General features: G+C 40.9%; 1 protein-coding gene across 6 annotated transcripts in view; it reads left to right on the forward strand.

Annotated features, from left to right (window-relative positions):
• RB1 (RB transcriptional corepressor 1) overlaps positions 1-24,650 on the forward strand; it is a 228,465-nt gene extending 203,815 nt beyond the window's left edge. For 3 of the 6 annotated variants that reach the window (XM_080660113.1, XM_080660115.1, XM_080660116.1), the window contains 9 exons: positions 4,387-4,532; positions 5,993-6,138; positions 13,053-13,157; positions 13,539-13,652; positions 13,753-13,916; positions 15,813-15,843; positions 19,329-19,471; positions 20,003-20,052; positions 22,794-24,650. In XM_080660113.1, the coding sequence (XP_080516239.1) occupies positions 4,387-4,532; positions 5,993-6,138; positions 13,053-13,157; positions 13,539-13,652; positions 13,753-13,916; positions 15,813-15,843; positions 19,329-19,471; positions 20,003-20,052; positions 22,794-22,867 (973 nt within the window). In that variant the 3' untranslated portion in view covers positions 22,868-24,650. Of the gene's footprint in view, positions 1-4,386; positions 4,533-5,992; positions 6,139-13,052; positions 13,158-13,538; positions 13,653-13,752; positions 13,917-15,812; positions 15,844-19,328; positions 19,472-20,002; positions 20,053-22,774 lie in introns of all 6 variants that reach the window. The other 3 variants (XM_080660114.1, XM_080660117.1, XR_013960129.1) reach the window with 3 other exon arrangements.
• The last annotated feature ends 2,320 nt before the right edge of the window (positions 24,651-26,970 follow it).

Genomic DNA, 26,970 nt, shown 5'->3' on the forward strand with positions numbered 1-26,970 from the left:
AAATCTCAGTGTGGCTGGAGTAAAGTGAGCAAGAGGAGACTAGTACAAGACGAGGTTGTACTAAACTTGGGCTATGTTCCCATAGGAAGGAGTTTGGATTTTGAAGGGCAATGGGAAAGCGTTAAAGGTTTAAGCAGGGTTACAGCTTGCTATACTTTCCCCCTGCCCCGCCACAGGGCCACTTTCTGGCTGCTGTTTAAAGTACTGGTAGGGTTGGAGGAGGGAAAGAAACGGGGCAAGGAAGAAAGTAGAAAGACCAGTTTGGAGATAATTTCAATAGTCCAAGTGAGAGATATATAGGTGACATGGTCTAAGGTATGTCAATCAATAGAGAGAAAGAAATGGAAAGATCTTGGATGTATTTTAGAGGAAGATTTAATAGGACTTGGTATTTCATTGGGTTTGAAGAACTAAGAAAAGAGATAAATTAGAAATAACTCCTAGTTTCTGACTTAAGAAACTGGATGTAATGCAGAGTCATTTATTGAGATGGGAGAAATGGGGGGAAAATCAAGAACTCCACTTTGAGATTCAAGTAGTAAAGTCCAGTACGTAATTGACTATGTGCACTTAGAACTCAAAGGAGACTAAATTCTAGCCAAGTTCAGTCATTCTACAATATTGTCAGACTAGAGGTCCGGGGCACGAATTGGTGCACAGGTGAAGTCCCTCAGCCTGGCTGGCAATCGGAGAGATCTGGCCAGCTGGAGGGAGGGGCCGCGGGGGGTTAGCCGGCAGGGGGAGGGACTGCAGGAGGTTGGCTGGCCATAAGAGGTTGGCTGTGGGAGCGCACTGACCACCAGGGGCAGCTCCTGCATTGAGCGTCTGCCCCCTGGTGGTCAGTGCACGTCATAGTGACCGGTCATTCAGTCGCTTAGGCTTTTATATATATACTAGAGGCCCGTTGCACGATATTCGTGCAAGAATAGGCCTTCCTTCCCCTGGCTTCACTCCCAGCCACCCAGGAGCTGACAAGTCCCCGCTCCCTGGCTGCCCGGAGCTGGCAAGTCCCCGCTCCCGGGCCGCCTGGCAGCTGGCAAGTCCCCGCTCCCTGGCTGCCCAGGAGCCGGCACCTCCTCGCTCCCGGGCCGCCTGGAGCCGGCAAGTCCTCGCTTCTGTCTGAAGCACCACTACAGTAGCTCCCTCCACCGCTCTCTTTCCCCTCATAGCAGGCTTCACTCCATTCCACTCCGTGCCTGCATTTGCAAATTAACCTCCATCTTTGTTGGGTTAATTTGCATACTCACTAATTGGCTGTGGGCGTAGCAAAGTGATGGTTAGTTTGCATGTTTCTCTTTTATTAGGTAAAACTAGGGGCCCAATACATGAATTCGTGCACAGATGGGGTCCCTCTGGGTGGCCTGCGGGGGTCAGGCCAAAACCCACAGTCCAACACCACCTACACCTCCTACCTGCCGCTCCTGCTCATCCCGGCCCCACTGCGCCTGCCTTAGGCTCGCGCCAAATCAGTCTTGATCAGGAGAGGCTGGCGCCACCACAGCGGCGCTCGCCAGCCATGAGCCCTGAGTCTGGTGCCCTCCCAAGGGGAGTGGCCTGTGGGATTGGGCCGAAACTGGCTCTCCGACATCCCTGAGGGGTCTCAGATTGTGAGAGGGCGCAGGCCAGGCCGAGGGATCCCACCAGTGCATGATTGGGCCCAGGGAGGGACCACGGGAGGGCTCCAGGGCATGTCAAACCCCTTCTCGCCCAGTCCCGATTGGGGCTGACCAGGGCTGGCCAGCCAGGGAAGGACTGCGGGAGGGCTCCAGGGTGTGTCCGGCCCATCTCGATAAGTCCCAATCAGCCGGACTCCAGCAGCAAGCTACCTACCAGTCGGAGCTGTGCCCCCTGGTGGTCAATGCACATCATAGCAACTGGTCAACCAGTTGACTGCCTGCCCCCTGGTGATCAGTGCATGTTATAGCAAGTGGCTGAGTGGCCTTAGCATATAATTAGCATATTATGCTTTGATTGGTTGAACGGCCAACTGGACAACCAGACACAGCATATTAGGCTTTTATTATATAGGACTAGAGGCCCGGTGCATGAAATTCGTGCACGGGGGAGGGGGTGTCCCTCAGCCCAGCCTGCACCCTCTCCAATCTGGGATCCCTCTCACAATCGAGGACTGCTGGCTCCCAACTGCTTGCCTGCCTGCCTTCCTGATTGCCCCTAACTGCTTCTGCCTGCCAGCCTGATCACCCCCTAACCACTCCCCTGCCAGCCTGATTGATGCCTAACTGCTCCCCTGCCAGCCTGTTTGCCCCTAACTGCCCTCCCCTGCAGACCTGGTCACCCCTAACTGCCCTCCCTTGCAGGCCTGGTCCCTCCCAACTGCCCTCCCCTGCTGGCCATCTTGTGGTGGCCATCTTGTGTCCACATGGGGGCAGGATCTTTGACCACCTGGGGGCAGCCATCTTGTGTGTTGGAATGATGGTCAATCTGCATATTACTCTTTTGTTGTATAGGATAGAGGCCTGGTGCACAGATGGGGGCCAGCTGGTTTACCCTGGATTGTGTCCCGGATCAGGGTGGGGGTTCCCTTGGGGTGTGGGACGGCCTGAGCGAGGGGCCTGTGGTGGTTTGCAGGCTGGCCACGCCCCCTGGCGACCCAAGCGAAGGCCCTGGTATCTGGGGTTTATTTATCTTCTACAATTGAAACTTTGTAGCCTGGAGCGGAGCCAAGCCTTCTGCTTGCTCCGTGGCGGCAGCCATTTCTGTTGGGATTTATGTATCTTCTATAATTGAAACTTTGTAGCCTTAAGCGGAGGCCTGGGCCGGCCAGGGTGTGCAGAAAGCTTGGCTTCCTCCATCGCCGGGGGCAACCCTAGCCTCCTGCTCTTTCCAGCTCCATGGCTGCCGCCATTTCTGTTTGGGTTTATGTATCTTCTATCACTGAAACTTTGTAGCCTTGAGTGGAGGCCTAGGCCGGCAAGGGCAGGCGGAAAGCTTGGCTTCCTCCATTGCCAGGGAAACCCAAGCCTCCCTCCTGCTCTCTGTGGCTGTAGCCATCTTGGTTGGGTTTATTTGCATATTCGCTCCTGATTGGCTGGTGGGTGTGGCTTGTGGGCTTGGCTTGTGGGGGTAGCGGAATGATGGTTAATTTGCATATTACTCTTTTATTAGATACGATAGTGAAGTGAAGGGAATCCAACGTTGATAGTAGACTAGATCTGGTACTTATGAAATCATTATGATTGTGATTCCCTTTTCCTAGTGTATTAGTTAGTATATTGCATGTAGTAGAAACATCCATGGTAAAGTACAAATCCTACTTCCTATTCAGAATTATTTCTTAGCTACTAACATAAAATTAGAAAGTAGATTTGGATTATCCTGTAAAATAAAGGGCAACACAGAGTAGTGGAATGTCAGAAATTGAGATTTGCCCTAGCCAGTTTTACTTAGTGGATAGAGCATTGGCCTGTGGACCAAAGAGTCCCGGGTTTGATTCCAGTCAAGGGCACATACCTTGGTTGCAGGCTCCTTCGCAGCCAGGGCCCTCATTGGGCTCATGCAGAGGGCAACCAGTTGATGTGTTTCTCTCAAATCAATGTTTCACTCTGTCTTTTCCTCTCTCTTCCACTCTCCCTAAAAACCAATGTAAAAATATCCCCAGGTGAGGGTTAACAAAAAAAAAAAAAAAAAAAGAAAAAGAAATTGAGATTTATGTCTGACATACAGGATGGGGAAAATTAGGTTTATAGTTGTGAGTACACAAAACACGAGTTTATTCTTGTATTATTATTTATTTATTACTGTTTTATTTTCCATGCGAACAACTATAAGCTTACTCTTGCCCCATCCTGTATTTAATAACAGGTGTAAATCTGCCTTGATAATTTTATCTAAAGTATTAATTCATAGAAATCTGTATTAAATAATTTATATGGGTATATGTACATGTACAGATATGAAACATAGTTATTGAGACATTTTTAAGAGGAAAAAAATGACAGTACTATTTTAGTATAATAACTTGTTATTTTATGCTGGAGTCATTTTATGATCTCAATCCCACTATAATTATTAAAATTGAACATATATACTATGTAGTTTTTTTTTTTCAATATGGCAGTAATTCCCTGGAAAAGCCATTTATTAAAAAGTTAGAAATGATAATGACAAACTTAGTTTGCCTGTTAAGCTATATTTTTCATTATATATTTAAATAGCCTGCTCAAGGAATAACAGAACAACAGATTAAATATACAAGGTGTGTTTGGATGCATGTGCACAACTGTGTGTGTGTGTGTGTGTGTGTGTGTGTATGTGTGTATGAAGGGGGAGGAGGGAGAGGGAGAGAAGGAGGGAGGAAGAGGGTTGAGGGAGAGAGAGAGGTTTTTAGCGAACATATATGAAGACTTTTCCTTTGAATATATCTAGGTATCTTTCTCCTTTAAGATCCCCAAAGAAAAAAGGGTCAACTACACGTGTAAATTCTACTGCAAATGCAGAGGCACCAGCAACCTCAGCCTTCCAGACTCAGAAGCCATTGAAATCTACCTCCCTCTCATTCTTTTACAAAAAAGGTTAGTAGATGATTACTTTCAAGAGCATGGACTCTGAAACCAGGCTGAGTAGGTTCAAATAATGGTTCTTCTGCTTACTAGGTGTGACCGTGGACACACTTAATAGCTCTATGCCTCAGTTTCCTCATCTATAACATAAAAATGATAATCTACCTTATAATTATGATAATTTACCTTATATGTTTTTGAGAGAATTAAATGAATTAATATATAAAATACTTGCAACGGTGCCTAGCACATAGTAAGCACTCAGAAAAATGTTATTGTTGCTGCTTTTGTTATGATTTCAAATTTATGTTTGGAAATACTTGCTCCTGATATTGCTTTTGCTGTTCAGGTGTGCATGTTCAGGTGTTCAGATGTATATGAGAGAACACAATGTGCTGTGCCCTAGTACAGGTACATTTCCTAATAACCAGCTTGTATAGCACTCTGATCGTGTGTGTATGGTAGTACAGGGAGGTTGGTTGTATGTCTGTGCATGTGTTTATACACACAAGTGTACACACACTTGGGGCTCTTTAAAGGAAAGTGAAAGGCCAGATTTCTCTGTGTTAAACGTTTTTTCTGATTTATTAAAGTCAGAAATATTGTAAGACAGCCCTTACAAAAGCAGTGGTTCCAAAGTATAGTCCCCAACCAGCAGAGTCCAGCTTACCTAGAAAGTTGTAGAAATTAAAATAAACTACTTAATCAGAAACTCTAGGATGAAGCAAAAAAAAAATCTTGTTTTAACAAGCACTCTTGGCAAGTCTGATGCACACTAAAGTTTGAGAACCACTGGGATAAATTGTTAACTAAAATATTCTGATTACCTTATGCAAGTCTTTTAACAGTACATTTAAAACCAGGGCTATTCATATTTAAAGTAGATGGTGGAAAATTCAATTTTGTGGATTCCTTTTCTCCAACCCTGTATTCCTGTAGTATTTTTAATACAGTAATCTCTAAATAAAGTTTATATCACAGTCATGTTACCACCTAGTGGTACAATCTACCATTTTTTCAACAGAGTATGCTCCATTGGCATTTTATAGATAAATACACTTTGTATTTGTGTTTAGGATTGGAAAATTTAAAACTGAAAATTCCATTTTTAAAAATAATGTCCCTTTTGAATACCGAAAGAATTTCCAATGTCTGTGATGAGTGGTTACCAACGGAACTGAAACAAACCCTATGTGGTTTGTCTAATTTCATAATATCTTATGATCTTCTTTCTTTTACCTTCCACTCTGCCTCAATTTTATGCTGTAATAATTCAGCAAGTATTATTTTACCTAGCACTATGCTAAGTCTAGGAATCATTTATTCATAAGGGGAAGAATGGTAGAAGTGTAGTTATTATTAAAATTTTATTTAACAGCATATGGTTATAGCCATTTAATGTTTTTTTTTAAAAATCCACTGATAATTCAAGATGAACGCTAAACGTAACTAATTCCCCTTGTCTCTTCAAGTGTACCGACTAGCATATCTTCGCCTAAACACTCTATGCGCACATCTTCTGTCTGACCATCCAGAACTAGAACACATCATCTGGACCCTTTTCCAGCACACACTGCAAAATGAGTATGAACTCATGAGAGACAGGCATTTGGATCAGGTAAGAAAAGAATGCAATTCATCTTCCTTTCTCCTACGTGTTTGTTAACTATGTACTGATTCTTAAGATCAAATTCAAATAGCTAGATCAGTTTAGTAGACTTAATATATATTTACTTATTGGCTACCTTTTATATTTTTCCTGAATTCTTACAAATTAGAGCTTGAGTGTATTTCAGTAACTTTACTTGCTTAATGACCTGAAAGATCTTCTATGTAAAAGTCACTGAAGAAATTGTTTATCATAGGTTTTTCTGTGTTGTGATAAGCTAGATTTCATTTCATTGTAGAATAGAGCAGGAGATGTAAGAATCAATTGATCTAAAACAGTACCTATTGAATGAATGAATGAACTAACAAACAACTGGGTTAATTTACAAAGAATAATCTCATATTTCCCTTTTTCTTTTCTGTAAACAGGATGATAATATTTTTGGGTAACAGCTTTATTGAGATTAAGTCATATACCATACAAATTACCCATTTAAAGTGTAACTCCAGTGGTTTTTAGTATATTCACAGGGTTGTACAACCATCACCAAAGTAAATTTTAAAACCTTTCATCATGCCAAAAAAAGAAACCTCATACCCTTTAGCACTCACCTACCACCCCATTACCCACCTTCTCTAGCACCAGGCAACACTAATTTTTTTGTCTCTGTAGATTTGCCTATTCTGGATATTTCATATAACTTGAATCATGTAATATGTTATCTTTTGTGTTTTGCGTTTCTTTCACTTAGATTAATTTTTATAGATATTCATAGATGACCTGGGTGTGTGCCAATATATATGGATTCTTTTTTATTTTTTACTGATGACAGTATTACAAATATCCCCTTTTCCCCCATTTGTCCCTCTCTTCCCCCACCTCTGGCCTTTACCATACTATTGTTTTCATTGTTCATCTGTGTTATAGCTTTTATCATTACTTCATTCCTTTTAATTGCCAAATAATATCCCATTGTATAGATATACCATATCATGTTTATCTCTTCATCAGTTGACGTACATTTGATTTCTACTTTTTGGCTGTTGTAGGTAATGTTGCTATGAACATTCATGTACAGATTTTTATGTGGACACTAGAGGCCCGGTGCATGAAATTCGTGCACGGGGTGGGGGATGTCCTCAGTCCAGCCTGCATCCTCTCCAATCTGGGATCCCACCGGGATTGGGCCTAAACGGGCAGTCGGACATCCGTCTCACAATCCAGGACTGCTGCCTCCCAACTGCTCACCTTCCTGCCTTCCTAATTGCCCCTAACCGCTGCCAGCCTGATCACCCCCTAACCACTCCCCTGCCAGCCTCATTGATGCCTAACTGATCCCCTGCCAGCCTGTTTGCCCCTAACTGCCCTCCCTGGCAGGCCTGATCACCCCCAACTGCCCTCCCCTGCAGGCCTGGTCCCCCCAACTGCTCTCCCCTGCAGGCCTGGTCACCCCCAACTTCCCTCCTCTGCCGGCTTGGTCACCCCTAACTGCCCTCTCCTGCTGGCCTGATCACCCACAACTGCCCTCCGTTGGAGACCTGGTCCCTCCCAACTGCCCTCCCCTGCTAGCCATCTTGTGGTGGCCATCTTGTGTCCACATGGGGGCAGGATCTTTGACCACATGGGGATAGCCATCTTGTGTGTTGGAATGATGGTCAATCTGCATATTACTCTTTTATTAGATAGGATAAAGGCCTGGTGCACGGGTGGGGGCCAGCTGGTTTGCCTTGAAGGGTGTCCCGGATCAGGGTGGGGGTTCCCTTGGGGCATGGAGAGGCCTGGGTGAGGGGCCTGTGGTGGTTTGCAGGCCAGCCACGCCCCCCGTGACCCAAGGGGATGCCCTGGTATCTGGGGTTTATTTATCTTCTACAATTGAAACTTTGTAGCCTGGAGTGGAGCCAAGCCTTCTGCTTGCTCCGTGGTGGCAGCCATTTCTGTTGGGATTTATGTATCTTCTATAATTGAAACTTTGTAGCCTTAAGCGGAGGCCTGGGCCGGCCAGGGCTGCAGAAGCTTGGCTTCCTCCATCATCGGGGGCAACCCTAGCCTCCTGCTCTTTCCAGCTCTGTGGCTGCCGCCATTTCTGTTTGGGTTTATGTATCTTCTATCATTGAAACGTTGTAGCCTTGAGTGGAGGCCTAGGCCGGCAAGGGCAGGCGGAAAGCTTGGCTTCCTCCATTGCCAGGGAAACCCAAGCCTCCCTCCTGCTCTCTGTGGCGGTAGCCATCTTGGTTGGGTTTATTTGCATATTCGCTCCTGATTGGTTGGTGGGCATGGCTTGTGGGTGTAGTGGAATGATGGTTAATTTACATATTACTCTTTTATTAGATAGGATATGTTTTCATTTCTCTCAGGTATTTATTTACCTGATGGTAGAAATTCTGGGTCATATGGTAACTCTATGTTTAACCTTTTGCGGAATGGCAGATTGTTTTCCAACATGGCTATACCATTTTATGATTATGCCAGCAGTGTATGAGGTTCCAGTTTCTTCACATTCTCACCAACTTGTCATTTGCTTTTTTTTTTTGGATATAAGCATCCTAGTGGGTATGAAGTAGTTATCTTTTTTTATTTGCATTTCCCTGGTGGCTAATGATGTTAATTGAGAATCTTTCATGTGCTTATTGGCCATTTGCATATCTTCAGTGGAGAAATATTCTTTGCCTATTTTTAAGTTGGGTTCTATTTTTATTATTGAATTCTAAGGATTCTTTATGTATTCTTTATACAGATTCCTTATTAGATATATAATTTGCAAATATTTTCTCACATTCTCTGAATTGTTTTTTCACTTCTTTGATGGTGTCTTTTGAAACTCAAGTTTTTAATTCTGATGATGTTAAATTTACCTATTTTTTTCTTTTGTTATTGGTGCATTTGGTGTCATATCTAAAAAATTATTGCCAAATCACAGGTCGTGAAGATTTCCCATTTTCCAGTACGAGTTTTATACTTTTAGCTCTTACATTTAGATTTTGTTCCATTTTGAGATAATTTTTGTATATGGCATGAGGTCCAACTTCATTCTTTTGTATATGGATACCAGTTGTTCCAGCAACATTACTTGAACAGTCTTTACTTTCCCTATTGAAAGTTTTAAAAATAAATTAACGGTAAATGTGTGTTTATCTCTAATCTCTTCTATTTTATTGATCAGTATGTCTTTTCTTATGCCAGTAGCACACTGTCTTGATTACTGTAGTTTTATAGTAAGTTTTAAAATAGGGAAGTGTGAGCATTCTGATTTTGCTCTTTTACAAGATTGGTTTCACTATTCTGAAACTTGCTTTCTGTATGTATTTTATCGGCTTGTCAATTTCCACAAAGAAACCCGCTGGGATTATGATAGGGATTAACTGAATCATAGATCAGTTTAAAGAGTACTGTCAAAACAACATTGTCTTTCCATTTATTTAAATCTTCCCTAATTTCTTTCAACAATTTTTTTTTAATTTTAGAGTACAAGTCTTGCAATGATTTTGTTAAACTTATGCCTAAGTATTTTATTCTTTTTAACACTATTGTAAATATAATTGTTTCCTTAATTTCTTTTTTAGATTGTTCATTGTTAGAAATAAGACGGGCCCCCCAAGTCAAGGGTTCTGGTAGAATACAAAACATACTCGGGAGCCAGGCAGCAAGGCAAACATCTTTACTTCTGCGTAGAAGGGTGCACACACATGGTCTGGAAGCGCGTGCACACCGAGCAGGAGGGCTGCTCAGCTTTATAATCCCTGATGCATGTGACCTGTTCCTTGCTCTTGATTGGAGCTCAGGAGCACAGTCTTTCACAATTGGCTAATTGAAAGGGAGGGGTTGGCCTTTGCAGTTTCAAGATGGTGGCCCCGAGGGGAGCTGCAAGCCATGCAGCCAACATGGCGGCTGCCAAGTCATGCAGTCCAAAATGGCGGCTGTCTAAACTGTTCTTTGACAGAAAAGATGATTTGTTTATTCTCACATTCATTACAAGTGTATTAAAATACAGTTGATTTTTATATATTTATCTTTTGTTCTGCAATCTTGCTGAAGTAGTTTACCAGTTCTAATAGTTTTTAGTGGATTCCTTAAATATAAAGATCATGTCTTCTGTGAATTTACTTCTTCCTTTTTAATCTAGGCAACTTTCATTTCATTTATGTGCCAAATAGCCCTGGCTAGAACCTCCAATATAATGGTGAATGGAAGTGGTGAGAAGGGATATCCTTGTTTTGTTTCTGATCTTAGGGGAAAGCATGCATTATTATTAAATCATTAAATATGTTGCTAGCTGTGGTTTTTTTATATATGTCCTTTATCAGATTGAGAAAGTTTCCTTCTATTCCTAGTTTATTAAGTGCTTTTGTCATGAAAGGATGTTGAATTTTGTCAAATACTTTTTCTCTGTCTATTGAGATCATTGTTCTTTCCCTTTCATTGTATTGATACTTAGCATATTATATTAATTGAATTCTACATGTTAAACCAGGCTTGCATTTCTAGAATGAATCCCAGTTGGTCACAGTGTATCCACAGTGCTGCTGAATTCAGTTTATTTTTGTTGAAGATTTTTAAAAATTGATTTTTAGGGGGTGAGGGGGAAATGGAGAGAAGACAGTGAGAAAAACATAGATTTGTTGTTCCACTTATTTATTCATTCATAGGTTGTTTCTTATATGCACCCTGACTAGGAATTGAACCGCAATCTTGGTGTATTGGGACAATGCTCTAACCAACTGAGCTACCAGGACTGAAGATTTTTACATTTATAATCATAAGAGATGTTAACAATTTTCTTGTGATACCTGGTTTTGGTATCAGAAAAATACTGGCCTCGTAGAAATAGTTGGGTAGTGTTCCCTCCTCTTCTAATTTCAGAAGAGTTTGTGAAGAATTGATACTGATTCTTTATGTGTGGTAGAATTCACCAGTCAAGCCATCTGGGCTTGGGCTTTTGTTTGTGGAAAGTTTTTGATTACAAATTCAAGGTCAGATCTTATTGAATCAATTTTGGCAATTTGTGTCCTATAAATTTTTCTGTTTTATCTTAGATATCTGTGGGGTTTTTTTATACAATTATAACTAGGGGCCCAGTGCATGAATTCGTGCACCTTGAAAGGAACTGTGGGCCACAAGGCTGTAGTGGGCACAGGGGCGGGTCTCAGCCCATCCTCCACGCCCCCGCCCAGCCCCTCCCGCCATGGCCCGCGGTTCCCTCTCTTCTCTCTTCCAGCAGCCCCACTCCTGCCACCACCACTCGCACGTGCTGATGGCACTGGTCCCACTCACACCCGCTGATGGTGCAGAGCAATTGCGGCTGGTGCCAGCTGCGGGTGCAAGTGGCAGCTGCTGCCCCGATCATCTCTCAGGAGCAGGGGGAGGTGGAGAAGCCCTCAGGCAATCAGGGCCAGCAGCCGCTCGCACCTGCTGACGGTGCCGAGAAATCGGGACTGGCGCCGGGCACCAGCAGTGGGTGCAAGCAGTGGTTCCGGTGATGGTTGTGGGTGCAAGTGTCAGCTCCAGCGCCGGCATCGGGTGCGAGGGGCCAGCGCAGGTGCATGCGCTGGGCAGGACCATGGTGCGCGGGAGCAAAGAATTTTCAGTAACCACCAGAGGCTCGCCCTGATGACAGCGACTGGTGCCCTATCTTGTTCTGGCACCCCCATTCACCTGCTCCACCATTCCACCACAGCGGACGCCCACCATGTTCCGTGCACACCCCCTGTTGGTCAGCACACGTCATAGCGACCGGTTGTTCGGTTGTTCAGTTGTTTCGCTGTTCGGTCTATTTGCATATTAGGGTTTTATACATATATAGATGTTATCTTATAATTTTTTATTTCTATAAGGTTGGCAGTAATGTTCCCAGTAAAAGTGCTTTGAACAAAAGATGAATTATTGTATAAAGTGTAACCTACAGATATGTATATCGTACCAGATTATATTTGGATGTATACATTCTATTATGTTGGATTTTTTAAAGTAGGTACCTGTTGCCTTTTGGTTCTACTGCTTCTCTACTATTTAGAAAGATATAAACAGTAATGCTAAGGATTTCCAAAGAAATTGGCTATCTAGACTAAAAAACATTTTTATGAGAGCTGCCTTAGGTAAAGTGTTGGAGTAGGAGAAAAATATGAATTAGCAGAGAGGATACTGGATGGCCTTCTAATGGGAGGAATAGTAGGATTGGGGCTGGTTGAATGCTGAGCAAGGGATGATGAATAGGTATTCTTGGCAATAGTAGATGTGAGCAAGAATGTTGCAGAAGATATGAGTACTTAAATTAGGCAATAACATTTATACAAATTTAAGAAGTTTGATGTTTTAAAGTCACAGGGAATCCTTTTAAATCTTGTTTTTGCATTTAAAAATACTTTTAATTGGAATGTCATATGCATATAGAAAAATCCATAAGGGTGCATCTTAATGTAAATTCATCACCTAAACGCACCTGTATAACCAGCATCCAAATCAAGAAACAGAACAGTTTCAACAGTACAAAAGATTCTCTGCTGTCCTCTTTCAGTTAGTACATTCCCCTTACCATCACCATCAAGTGTATTAAATATTATTTTACCTGATAATATGAACCTTTTTAACACCTGGCTTTTTTTTAAGTGCTACTTACAGAGTGAACTGATTCCAATTTCAACTTTCATCTTCTGGGAAATACCTAAGGGATAGGAGCAAAAGTTAGGGTTATTTATAAACCAAATGATCAGTTCTTAATATTCGAGAGTTGGCTATTTGCGTTTTGTTCTTTAAATACAATTTGGGTTAAACACTTCACATAGACTTTCAAACTGAGCTCAGGATGGGAAAAGATAACCCTGGAGGAAATTAAATTTCAATTTTTAAGGTTATAAAGAAAGATAAATGCTTTTTAGAAAACAATCATGTTATAAAATTCTGACTATTTTTACATCACATTTATTTATTAGATCATGATGTGTTCTATGTATGGCATATGCAAAGTGAAGAATATAGACCTTAAATTCAAAATCATTGTCACAGCTTACAAGGATCTTCCTCATGCTGTTCAAGAGGTAGGTAATCTTCCATAGTAAGATTTTTTGGGATAGGTCCATATCTATAATATGGATAACTTCAGTTATTAATTAGATAATAAATTCTGATCTTATTATATAAAGCCACATATTAATTTGTTACTTTTATATTATTGGTTAATTATTTGTAACTAAAATGTAATTAGAAAGGTAATGCTCTTTAGTATCCAAATTTACATTATAAAGTTAATAAGAAATACTATATCCCTACAATAATCCAAGTCCAGGCTTTTTTAGATTATTTTTTTCTGTATAATATGTGTTTCTTACTGTTAAAAAATATTATGAACTATTAAAAAAGAAAATCTAAAGACAAATTCCCAAATTAATTTAACAAGTGTTTTTATTCTTCTTCTTCAGACCTTCAAACGGGTTTTGATCAGAGAAGAAGAGTATGATTCTATTATAGTATTCTATAACTCCGTCTTTATGCAGAGACTGAAAACAAATATTTTGCAGTATGCTTCCACCAGGGTATGTTAAAAGTAGCCTTTGATTGGGAAAATCTAATTATAAAGCAATGGATCTCACTAAAACAGTAAATAAATAATCTGCCTCTTTGCTTTTACCATAGCCCCCTACCTTATCACCAATACCTCACATTCCTCGAAGCCCTTACAAGTTTTCTAGTTCACCTTTACGGATTCCTGGAGGGAACATCTATATATCACCCCTGAAGAACCCATATAAAATTTCAGAAGGTCTGCCAACTCCAACAAAAATGACTCCAAGATCAAGGTTTGTGTTTTCTCTTTAGGGAAGTGGTAAAATATAAGAGGGGATTATTTTGATTTAAGCATAAAAATATAAAACTTTCTTAATTTAAAATAAGCTATACTCTTGCATCCCTAATTTGTTTATTTATATTAAGTGACATGATAAGAATTTAGGGGGAGTGAAAGATACTGTGTTTATACTTAGGTAGGTTTGCAAATTAAGGCATTAGCTTTCCTGGATGCTGGGATCTGTTCTTTGGTAAACAGTCTGAGAACCAGTTTGGTAATAGGTTTCAAGTCATATTTTTGTTAGCCAGTCTACTAAACAAAATACTTTTGGTTAATAAATTTTATTCTGTGGTTTATTGAATGTCCTATAAACTCTTTCTGTGCACCTGTTCATCTTGCTCTGTTATAAAAGTGTAGATGGGTGATTAAAAGTAGTTGACTAAGTTAAGTCTTTAGAAGTCCATCTCTAGCTCTTCCTGTGACTTCCTTATACTACCATGGGCAGTTCTCTGTGTCTACCTCAGAAAGGTGCTGTGGATCTGGTAAATGATGAGTGTGAAGCAGTTTTAAATTTTTAGATGAAAGATTCTGTGCAACCACAAATCATTATATTATATTCCTCATCCAACCACAACTGCTCTCTGGCTTTGAAGTGGTTCAATTGACTTATTATATGTTATCATGGGCTATTTGAAACTGCTATTTGTATAAAGTGGGAGGCAGATTAGCAATTATAGTTAATGTCATCTCATCTTGGAAATTGTCAGCCCATATTGTTGTACTTAATGGACAAGAAAAGCAAACAAGGGGAGGGGATAATATTAATAATATTAATATTTGTGTGGTATGTTTAATTATATAAGTAATGCATTCTCACGATGAAAATTTCAAGCTCTACAGGAACAGATAAGGCAGAAAATAATTGGCAAATGATATATATGCTCTTGTGTGCCCCTATACTATCTTTTATTTGGTATTATAGCTAGTATCTGTGTATTGAAATCTGCAACTTACGTTATAAACTGCTAAGATGCCACATCATGTTTATTTAATTTACACAGTCACACACTTCCACATGAAAATGTATACAGGGTAATTTTTTAATGATGATAATTAATCCATATTATGCTGATAATGATGGCTATTTGCTGATCCTAGTGAAATCACTTCTGGGTTGGGGTTCTTCTTTAGCAAAGAAGTCCCATGAAAATCCTAATATATCATTGATCAAGCATTAAGAGAGCATCTTAACCCTTTATTTACCCAGCATATTTAGGTATTCTGGTTAGTCAAATATATAGAGATTAATGGCCACTTACCAATGAATTAAAGGACAATAAAATCTGGATGTCTACTAGTTACTTGTGCATATCATCAAATCTTTGTTTTGTCAGGCTAATGCTGTTCTTCAGCTTTATTATCAAGAACATAAATTATATGGTTCAAATAAGGCCAAGCAGACTAATGGAGATTTCTGATTCTGGGATATATGATAAATAGCATTTACCCTATATTCTAATTAGAATAGATTATTTCATAATATCATATATTTTTGTCATATGTAACTTGATTTTTTAATGAGAAAATGTGAAAGAAGTGTTAATAACTTACCTATTTATTTAGGAAGAATTAAGTAGAGGTAAACTTAAAAATTTATTTTACCCTCTTTAAATGTGGACACCAGCAGAATATGTTCTTGCAGACACATAGTTCTTGCTTTAAAAATCTAGGACTAGACTACCACTATTAAAATAAACCTGTTAGTATAATTTATCGGTGGTTCTAGGGTAGAGGAAACCTTTGATTTGGTATTTCTTATAGTTCATCTCTGACAGTGTTATGTTCATCTCTGTCTGCTCAGTTGTGTATGATTTTCATTACTAATTTGTATTTTATCTTAACTTGACAGAATCTTAGTATCCATTGGTGAATCATTTGGGGTGAGTATTTTTCAATCAAATACAGTGACATGCACTAGAAATGGAAGATTTCTTTAATTTGAATTTATAAATGCTGTTATTAAAATACCCCATTTAGTCATGTTTTACAGAATTTAGAATATATATATCAGATTTATTTTCAAATAAAATGTTTTCTAAATATTCCTTTGAGATTATGTAATATACATATGTGTGTATATACATTCATGTATATATATGTAGATATATATCTATACATACAAAAGCATAATATGCAAATTGACCTAATGGCCAAACAACCAGTCGCTATGATGCGCACTGACCACCAGGGGGCAGACGCTCAACACAGGAGCTGCCCCAGCCCACAGGCCCCAGTTGCCTGATTGGAGCCTTCTGGCCAACCTATGGGGAACGGGAACCAGGGGTGAGTGGAGGCAGATGCGGGCAGCGCCAGGCCAAGGCAGGTGTGAGTGGGGACCCGATCACCCCGCTGGTCGCCCCACACACACAGAGGGTGACCGGCGGCAGGAGACAGGGCCAGCGAGCAGGCGGGAATGGCCAACCTCTTGGTCCCTCACCCTAGTCGGCAGGCTCCGATTGCCCGATGGGGAACAGAGAACCAGGGGTGGGTGGCGGCAGATGGGGATGGTGCCAGGCCAAGGCAGGTGCTAACAGGGCCCCAGTAGCCCCCACCTCCCCCAAGTCTCCCCACACACAGAAGGCAACCGGCGGTGGAGAGTGGGCTAGCTGCCAGCAGCTGGGGAAGATCAGCCCAGATCGCAGGCCAGGCCTAGGGACCCTACCCGTGCACGAATTTCAAGTGCACACACACACACACACACAGAGAGAGAGAGAGAGAGAGAGAGAGAGAGAGAGAGAGAGAGAGAGAGAATAAACATTTAAAATTAATTAATTATGAGTATGATTTAAATAAGATACTCCAAAATGTAACCACCATATCCAAATGTCACCAGCCAGTCTCTACCTACTGGTCTTCTCCTTCTACACATATATACACTTTGCTTGTCCTTCCTCTCAGACTTCTAGGATATTCTTTCTCTAATAAATGGATTAGGCCTTGGTTACATGACACTCTGCCCCAGTGTAAATAGTAGGGTATATAGTGGTCTTTGTTCCTGAGGGATCCAAGGGAAAGCTTAGCTTTGAAAGTTAATCTAGAATGGAAACCTACTACTCTAGTTCGCCTTCAATTAACATCACTAATTCAGCAGTCCTATATTCAGTGTGCATTACTATTACTGTTTCACCACTCGCATTTCTCTTACCTTTATTATTTATTTATTGCTGCATAACAAATCACACCCACACTTAGTAACTTAAAACAAACATTTTTCTCTCGGATTTCTGTGGTTTCAGTAATCCAAGCGTGGCTTAGCGGGGTCCAGGGCCTGTCTTCATAAGGCTGCAGCCAGCATGTCAGCTGGGGCTGCAGTTATCTCAAGGCTCAAATGACGGAGGATTTCTTGCAAATGCACTAGTATGGCTGCTGGCTGGTCCTTGATGGCTATCTGCCCAAGCCATCCGCTCCCTCCCTGCCACCGAGGCTTTTCATGGGGCTACTCACTGCTCACAACATAGCAACTTGCTTCCCCCAGAGCAAAAATTCCAGAGAGGGAGGGAGGAAAGGCAGATAATGAGTAAGATGGAAGTCACAGTCTTTTGGTCACTAACATTGGAAGTGACATTTCATCACTTTTGCCATATTATTTTTGTCAGAAGCAAGACAACACTAAGTCCAGACCATACTCAGGGGGATCACACAAGGTGTAAACACTAGGAGGTGGGAATTAGTAAGAGCCATTGTGCCTGCCATTCTTCCCCAAATGAAATAACTGGAGAAAGATTAAAAGTTTGTACACCAAAAGCCAGGTGTTAAAACGTATGTTACAAATAATAAAATGATGTGACATTTAGCTCAAGGTAGGCGACAGCTCTCAGGCTTCACAAAGGAGACACATATAAGTAGGCTTGGATCTGGATAACGATAGAGTAGTGGTATGCAAACTTTCCTGCTTGCCATAACCTTTAAGAGTACTGAGAGTGTTGTTATATGTACTTCCATATTTTAAAGCTGATAACTAAAAATCTTATAAATTTAATAAGTGCACTGGGATTAGTTTCTATCATATATATATGTGTTCTAAATGTATTTCGCATCAAAACCTGTTTTTGTGTTTGATTTTTGGAAAATAAAACATAATCAGCAAAGTTAATCCCCACTTCAAATCAATTAGTCAGATCAGATTTAAATTTTTTTCACTATTTTTTTAATTTATTGGAGTGACACTGGTTAACAAAATTATACAGGTTTCACGTGCACAATTCCACAACACATCATCTGTACACTGTATTGTGTGTTCACCCCAAATCAAGTCTCCTTCCATCACCATTCAGATTTAATTTCTATCAGAAAGTCTGACTTTTTTAGTTCAAATGAACATGTTCATACACATCCCTGAGAAAGTCACCTCACTCTGGTTCAAAAATAGGTAGATAACAAAATGTTTTCACATGTTTCTTCCTTGGATAAGATAAGGTATACCCCCTTTGGTATTTCTTCCAAAACTTTCTTTACTTTGCTGTGACAAGATTCTCCCTCAGGATATCTCTCTCAAACCGTCTCCAATAATACTGGATGAACTCAAATTCTTAAGTCTTTTTGTTGTTGTTAATCCTTATCTGAGGATATTTTTCCCATTGATTTTTAGAGAGAGTGGAAGGAGGGGAGGAGGGGAGGAGAAGAGAGAGAAAGAGGAAGATCAGTGTGAGAGAGGCACATCAATTGGTTGTCTCCCACATGCTCCCCGACCCAGACCAGGGATCGAACCTACAACCCAGGTACATGCCCTTGACTGAAAATTGAACCCATGACCCTTTGGTGCACAGGCCGACGCTCTAACCACTGAGAACACTGGCCTGGCCTTAAGTCTTTTTGTTATTTGATTTGTTATTTAAAAAATTTTATGATTTAGCAGCATTTCAACAAATACTGTATCAATGATGGCTTAAAATATATAAACTATATGACTTGTCAACATAATACTCATAAATGAGTCCAAAATTATTATTACTGGACACTTCATTTCATTAAATTCTCATGATGTTCTCTCTGGTTATGTTATGTCCTAAAAAAAATAAAAATTGTCAAAAACAGGGTTCCAGAAAGCTGTTTCAACTTTATATGTTTCTGAGAAAGAGGAAGCCTTGGTTTGGTGTGTAAGTGTGTTCTGAAATTGAGGAACCATGACTTTCAGAGCAGTAGTCAGACAGGAAGATTTAAAAAAAAGGGAGTAATTAATTGGAAACATAGTTATTCTGATTTTGAGATTTTTCATGTCTTATTTGATCCAGTAAAGCAGAAAATTAAAATGCTGATATTACCTCTGCCTGATTTTGTTGTTGACACACCGCAAACTGCAGTTAAGGGTTGCTGACTACAAAATGCTGACATTAAAAAATCTAACAAGGAATTCTGTAATTTATAGACTTCTGAGAAGTTCCAGAAAATAAATCAGATGGTGTGTAACAGTGACCGTGTGCTCAAAAGAAGTGCAGAAGGAAGCAACCCTCCTAAACCACTGAAAAAACTACGCTTTGATATTGAAGGTTCAGATGAAGCCGATGGAAGGTAGGAACAGTTTTAGAATGTTTTTCAGTAGCTGAGCTGGTCATCTGGAGAACTGGAGTACCAGCTCTGCTTTTGACTTCCATCAATCCCTTTCATGCCAATTTTATTTGGAAATTGTGAGGATTGCTCAAAATAATAGAGATGGCTGCATCCCAGAGTTAAAAGCACCATATAAATAAACCATATGCCATCTACTGAAATACATTGAAAATATCAGATGTTTAAAATCTGAAAATTTTTTATAAAATATTGATAAAATTGTGTAACTTTTGATTAACATTAGATTTTAAAATGCTTACTCTTGAAAAACATTAGCTACCTTGTTTTATAAGAACCACTGAAAAACTATATAGGATCATAAATTTGTGATATTCATATTTTAGATAGTTTGTTTATAAACCTTTGAAATTAAAAGCTCCTCGCTAAAATAAGAGTATAAAATAAGTCATGGAAAGCACCATAGTTACTGGAAATTTGAGTTTTCAATTTATACATATAGACATAAAATATTTTGCATTTTTTCATCTGCAGTAAACATCTCCCAGGAGAGTCCAAATTTCAACAGAAACTGGCAGAAATGAGTAAGTACTTATTTCACTTTATGTAAATGAAATTCTTTACATTACAAAAACACTTTTCATGTTAGAAAAGAAGAAATACATATAATTCCTTCAGTTAGTGGACTTGTTCATGTATTTAAAACATAATTTAATCAAGAACGTATTATTTACCTACACAAACATTTACAGTTTAAATGTATGATACAAATAAAGGTCATCTTGACCCTTTCTAAAAATACTTTGCTCAGGAAGACTAAGAAATGAAACTGCATCTTCAACATGGATGGCTGTGGGTAGGAGATAGTTCAGGACAGCAGGACTATGAGGAACTCTTAAAAAGTGTTGGCTACAGGGTAAGGTCTTATAAACTTAGCATATATAAAATCATAACCCTTACTTAAACAATAATCTTCTGTTCTATTACTGAACTTTCCTAACTTGCAAGTTTTCAAACTTAATTTAAAACAAAAGTTTTCCATTACTTGATATCAGAATTTTGATAAAGACCACCACCTGATCATTTTCCAAGTTATACAGTAACATAAATTTGAAAGGTTAAGACAAATGGAATTCTATCTAAGTTATTCTGACAGTATAAAGGATTAACCCTAGTATAGTAGATGGAAAGCACATTATGGAAAAGATAAATTGTATGCTAACTGCTACTGGGTTGTCTTAGAGAGAGACATTTGGTATATTAAAACTTAAATATACCAAAAGTTTAAAATTATATATATATACTAGAGGCCTGGTGCACGAAATTTGTGCGGGGGGGGGGGGGGGCGGAGAGGTGTCCCTCAGCCCAGCCTGCACCCCAATCTGGGATCCTTCTCACAATCCAGGACTGCTGGCTCCCAACTGCTCGCCTGCCTGCCTTCCTGATTGCCCCTAACCGCTTCTGCCTGCGAGCCTGATCACCCCCTAACCACTCCCCTGCCAGTCTGATCGATGCCTAACTGCTCCCCTGCCAGCCTGTTTGCCCCTAGCTGCCCTCCCCTGCAGGCCTGGTCACCCCTAACTGCCCTCCCCTGCAGGCCCGGTCACCCCTAACTGCTCTGCCCTGCAGGCCTGGTCACCCCTAACTGCCCTCCCCTGCAGGCCCAGTCACCCCCAACTTCCCTCCTCTACCAGCCTGGTCACCCCTAACTGCCCTCCCCTGCAGGCTTGATCACCCCCAACTGCCCTCCCTTGCAGGCCTGGTCCCTCCCAACTGCCCTCCCCTGCAGGCCTGGGTCCCTCCCAACTGCCCTCCCTTGCTGGCCATCTTGTGGTGGCCATCTTGTGTCCACATAGGGGCAGCCATCTTGTGTGTTGGAGTGATGGTCAATCTGCATATTACTCTTTTATTAGATAGTATATATATTGGATTTTACATTGACTAATGTACTCCTATTTTTACTTTGAAATAATTGTGGCTTTTCCACTCTAGTACATGAAAATAGAAATAAAGCTTATAACCAAAATCAGGCCTTGAAAACATGTGGAAGCACTATGGAGCCCTCAAATGTGCATTTAAAGGGGAGCAAAAAGCTGTAAAAACATATATATATATATATATATATATATATATATATATATATATATATATATATATATATTTAGAGAAGAATTCAGTTGCTGTAGTCAGTACATTTCCTGATGACCCACTTAGCTATGTTGGTGAATTCCCTCTGACAGGTTGAAATTCAGGGATTTATGCAGCTGGAAAATTGGGGAGAAGCAGCAGGAGTTTTAACTGGTAAAGCTAAGGAATTATCCAGGCTCCTTTTCAGCTTTCCTTAAATAACTGCACTCAAAAAAAGATCATCAAACAATACTAGATGAGTCAGAGTGGAAGGACCAGCGGGAGAGACTTAGAATTGCTATTTTCTTTCTTTTCCAAATGTAAATATTCTTTGTGCTTCTTTATTAAATACTAGAGGCCCGGTGCACAAAATTAATGCACTCGGGGCGGGGGTGTCCCCTCAGTCTGGCCTGCGCCCTCTCCCAGTCTGGGAGCCCTTGGGGGATGTCCGACTACTGCTGAGGCAGGAGAGGCTTCCACCACCGCCACTGCACTCGCCAGCTGTGAGCCAGCTTCTGGCTGAGTGGTGCTTCCTCTGTGGGAGCACACTGACCACTAGGGGGCAGCTCCTGCATTAAGCGTCTGCTCCCTGGTGGTCATTGTGCATCATAGCAACCGGTTGTTCTGCCATTCGGTCAATTTGCATATTAGCCTTTTATTATATAGGATTCTTGGTGCTTCTTTATGAAGAGCTCCTGTCTACCACTAAAATCAAGTTAAGAATTTTAAAATCATTTAAAAGAAATATCTGACTGCTGTCAGAGGGAAGGGAGTTTACGAGGCTGGGTGAAAAGGTAAAGGGATTAAGCAAAAAAAAACAAACAAACATTAAAAACTCATAGACACTGAGGACAGCATGGCGATTGCCCAAGGGAAAGGAGGCTGGAGAAGGTAGAAGAGGTTAAAGGGAGATAAATGAGGATGGAAGAACACTTGATGTGGGGTGGTGAACACACAATACAATATACAGATGATGTATTACAGAATTTTACACCTGAAACCTATGTTAATTTTATTAACCTATGTCACCCCAATAAATTCAACAAAGAAATGTTCTGTTTTTGTCTATGATGTAATTAATCATGTACTTTTTAAATGTCTATTTCTACTGATTTGGTATAAGCATAACATATGGCAAGCCTTTGCCAACTTACCTGGCACCAGCAGTGCCATTAACAGTTCTTTATTTTTTTTCCAGCATCGACTCGAACACGAATGCAAAAGCAGAAAATGAGTGATAACGTAGATATCGCAAACAGGGAAGCCAAGTGAGGATTTCGTGACTTTGGTGGATACTGTGTTCACCTCTGGCTCTTACAGAGCGGACTGTGTAACTCTCCCAGGTTCTGTTTACGGCCACATTTAATACATATCTTCTGCTCTGTTTATGGATATATGGATATAAAATGTTCAGGTGCACATTGAAGATTTGTGCAGCCCATTTCTAAGCCATTTGCAATGCTGTAGTTAATAGAATATGCATTGTTATTGTACAAGATTGAAAATCTTGTGTAAAATCTGCCATTTTAAAGTTGTAGCAGATATTTCTGTTTCCAAAGGATGCCTGGGAGTGGGAGTCCCAACAACCCATGCCTGTCTGAGTACTTTGTCTTTTCTGTGGCATATGTGTGATGTTTGCTATTATTTTTATTAATTTATATTTATTTTTTTTAATTTAACATGAACATCCTTAAAAATGTGTCTTGTCTTCCAAATGCAATTTGGCTGACTGCCCCCCAATAACCCAAATGATCCTGAATTCTCCTTCTAAAACAGATATTAGAAACTATTAAAAAATTACTAATTTTTATACATTAGATTTTAGTTTACTAATGGAATCTGATGTACTGTGTTTTGTTTTATAAGTTTTAGCTTTTAAATACAAGCAAAAAGCAAACTATAAACATAGGATATTGTCATACTACTGATACAGATTTCATACCTCAGGACTTCTAAGAATTTGTTGATTTTTTCCTTCATCCAACTCATGCTTTAAAATTAGGGTTATTAATAGTGCTCTTGGTTATACCATTCAGATTGCTGAATTCAGAAAGTATCCATCTAGTACTTGGAAAATAAAGTGTTCAGCCATAGCTTTGCTGCAGAGGACCCTAATACAGTATATCCAAAGTGCACTTTCTAATGTTTCTGGGTCCTGAAGAAGCAAAATTCAAAATAATTTTACTCCATAAAACAGACTGTTAAATTAGGAGTCTTAATTTTTTTTCTTAGAGATTAGTCTAATTGCATCTCAGCAGTTATTCTGCCCTCCTAAATTTGGGAAGGGGTGTGTGTTCTCTTGAATGGTACATGTCTTCCTTGTATCTTTAGAGCTGGCCACTGTCTATTTATCTTTTTTTGTTTTTAACATCAGATGGTCTAACACTGGCACATTCACAGCCACATTATTTCTAGTTCAAAATTTCAAGTACATATTCAAAGGCCTTTGGGTTAGGCATTAATGTTCCTAATTTTTTGCAAAAATTTCAAAATAGCTACATTGTAAAAGAGGTGCTTTCCCTCCTGGCACCTAAAGGTGTGTTTGAACTATCTTGTGTGATTAACTTATTTAGAGATGGTATAATTTAAAATAGATGGTATTTAAGGTAGCATCAACTAGCTTTTAGGAAAATCACTTTTGTCTAAACTCTTTCTAAAAAGAAGTCTGCGCTGTTTGTTAGAAAACAAAATTTTATTTTATGCTCAATTAAGTTTCAAACTTTTATTTTTACAGTTATCTTGATAACAAAGGCACTAGAATGCTTTACTCTGTTCCCTCATTAATTTTTGCATGAATATCATACAAATCAGTTAGCTGTTAGGTCAAGGGCTTACCATATTTCTGAGCCTTTTGCTAACAAACTCCCATTAGAAATAGTGCCAGAATTTTAGGAACTACAGAGATAGTGTATTGAGATTTCTTAAATAAGGCTTCAGATATTACTTTATTGCTTTTTGTACTGGTTAAAACTGTACATTTAATATTGCTGTGTTACTATTTTCTACAATTAATAATTTGTCTATTTTAAAATAAATTAGTTGTTAAGAGTCTTAATGGTCTGTTGTGGTCCTTGTATTAATTGCACTAATTTTCTCTTATACGTTATCTAAACTCTCTACTAGTATCTCATCTGTTCTTAGCCTTTAGTGGGTTTTATATGCTGATGATCCCTAAATTTACTTCTCTAGCCCTGACTTCTTCACGAAAATCAAAGCTCTCAATGCCAATAGAACTCTTCATTCCTACTCTTCCCACTTCTCAACTTCTCAAAGTATAAAACAAAATCAAACAAAAATACCTTGTTTCTACCCTAGTCTTTCCCCATTTTACTAAACACTTGCTTGAGCAAAAAACCTAAGAGTCATCTATTAATTCCTGTCTGGACCACCGTTAAAGATTTCTAAGATTTTTCTCTCTCTCTAAAGACAACCCAGACAAACCAGGTCTCCATGTTTCCTCTTTCCTTTTTACCTTTCCATTCCATAAAGAGCAAAAATGATCCCTTTAAAATGTAAATTGATGTTCATTGCTACCCTACTTGAAGTATTCACACTCCTTATCTTGGCCTGTGAAGTGGCCCCTACCTCCTTCTCCATCCTCACCTCACTTTCTGCTTGCTTCATGTGCTGTTAGCCACACTGACCGTTCTCTGATGATGCCAAACCTGTCCCTACAGCTCAGGCTTTTATGTTTGCTATTCCTTCTGTATCTAGGTGCTCTTTCCCTAGAATTTTGCCATTCAGTGCTCAGTTCAGAGTATTTGTTTGACCATCTAAGTATGTAGAAGCAAATAATATTCTCTTCCTCTTTTCAGATGCCATGTACGTACTATATTCCAATCGTAGTTGTAAATGTGATGATAAAACAGTTAATAAAAAAACTAAAATCCCATCTTTGTGGAACTTTCATTCTATTTCTGGTTTGGGGGAAAGACAGCAAGTGAATAAATAAATGTAGAATATATAATACTAGAGGCCCGGTGCATGAAATTCATGCACGGGGGCGGGGGGGGGGGCGGGGGGTGTGTGTCTCTCAGCCCAGCCTGCACCCTCTCCAATCTGGGACCCCTTGAGGGATGTCCGACTGCCCGTTTAGGCCTGATTCCACCAGGATCGGGCCTAAACGGGCAGTCGGACATCCCTCTCACAATCCAGGACTGCTGGCTCCCAACCTCTCGCCTGTTTGCCTGCCTGATTGCCCCTAACTGCTTCTGCCTGCCAGCCTGATCACCCCTAACCACTCCCCTGCCAGCCTGATCAATGCCTAACTGCTCCTCTGCCGGCCCGATTTCCCCTAACTGCCCTCCCCTGCCAGCCTGGTCACCCCTAACTCCCCTCTCCTGCTGGCCTGGTCGCCCCCAACTGCCCTCCCCTGCAGGCCTGGTTGCCCCCAATTGCCCTCCGCTACAGGCCTGGTTACCCCCAACTACTCTCCCCTTCAGGCCTGGTCACCCCAAACTGCCTTCCCCTGCAGGCCTGGTCCCCACCAACTGCCCTCCCCTACAGGCCTGGTTACCCCCAACTGCCCTCCCCTGCAGGCCTGGTTGCCCCCAACTGCCCTCCTCTGCCAGCCCAGTTACCCCTAACTGCCCTCCCCTACAGGCCTGATCACCCCCAACTGCCCTCCCTTGCAGCGCTGATCCCTCCCAACTGCCCTCCCCTGCTGGCCATCTTGTGTGTTGGAGTGATGGTCAATTTGCATATTACCTCTTTATTATATAGGATGTCCAATTGTATTAAGTACTTTGGAGAAAGACATAGGAGGGAGGAGGACAGGGAGTGCTGGTAGGGAAAGAAGTTTTAAATTTTCAGTAGGGTTGTCAGAGAAAGACTTGCTGAGGTGATACTTCAGCAGAGCCCTGAAGGTGGTGGGAGAGGGAGCCATTGACAGGAAAACAGTCCCCAGAGGGGGAAGCCAGAGCTAGGCACTGGGAATGTGTCTGGTGTGTTTGAGCAATAAGGAGTCATAGAAGAATGGAGAGTTGTAAGAGGAGGAGTGAGGGAGGAGGTATCTCTCTTTATCTATATAACAGAGGAATATGCAAATTAGCCGGGATGCTGTAACGTCATGACCGAACAGCAGGGACCTGAGGCTGCATGGCGCCTGGCCAGGGCGAGGGACTTCAGGCCGTGCCCCCTGCCCCGGGGGCTTGATGGGGGACCTCAGGCCATGCCCCCACCTCAGCGCCAGGCCGGGGGACCTCAAGCTGTACCCCCTGCCCAGCAGGGCTTGACAGGGACCTCAGGCTGCACCCCTTGCCCAGTGGGGCTTGACGGGGAACCGCAGGCCACGCCCCCCCTCCCCCCCAACCTGTGCAGCTTGACAGGGACCTCAGGCCGCGTCCCACGCCTGGTAGGGCTTGACAGGGACCTCA

The sequence above is a fragment of the Plecotus auritus genome (assembly GCF_963455305.1).
Source record: "Plecotus auritus genome assembly, chromosome: 3".
Lineage (NCBI taxonomy): Eukaryota > Metazoa > Chordata > Mammalia > Chiroptera > Vespertilionidae > Plecotus > Plecotus auritus.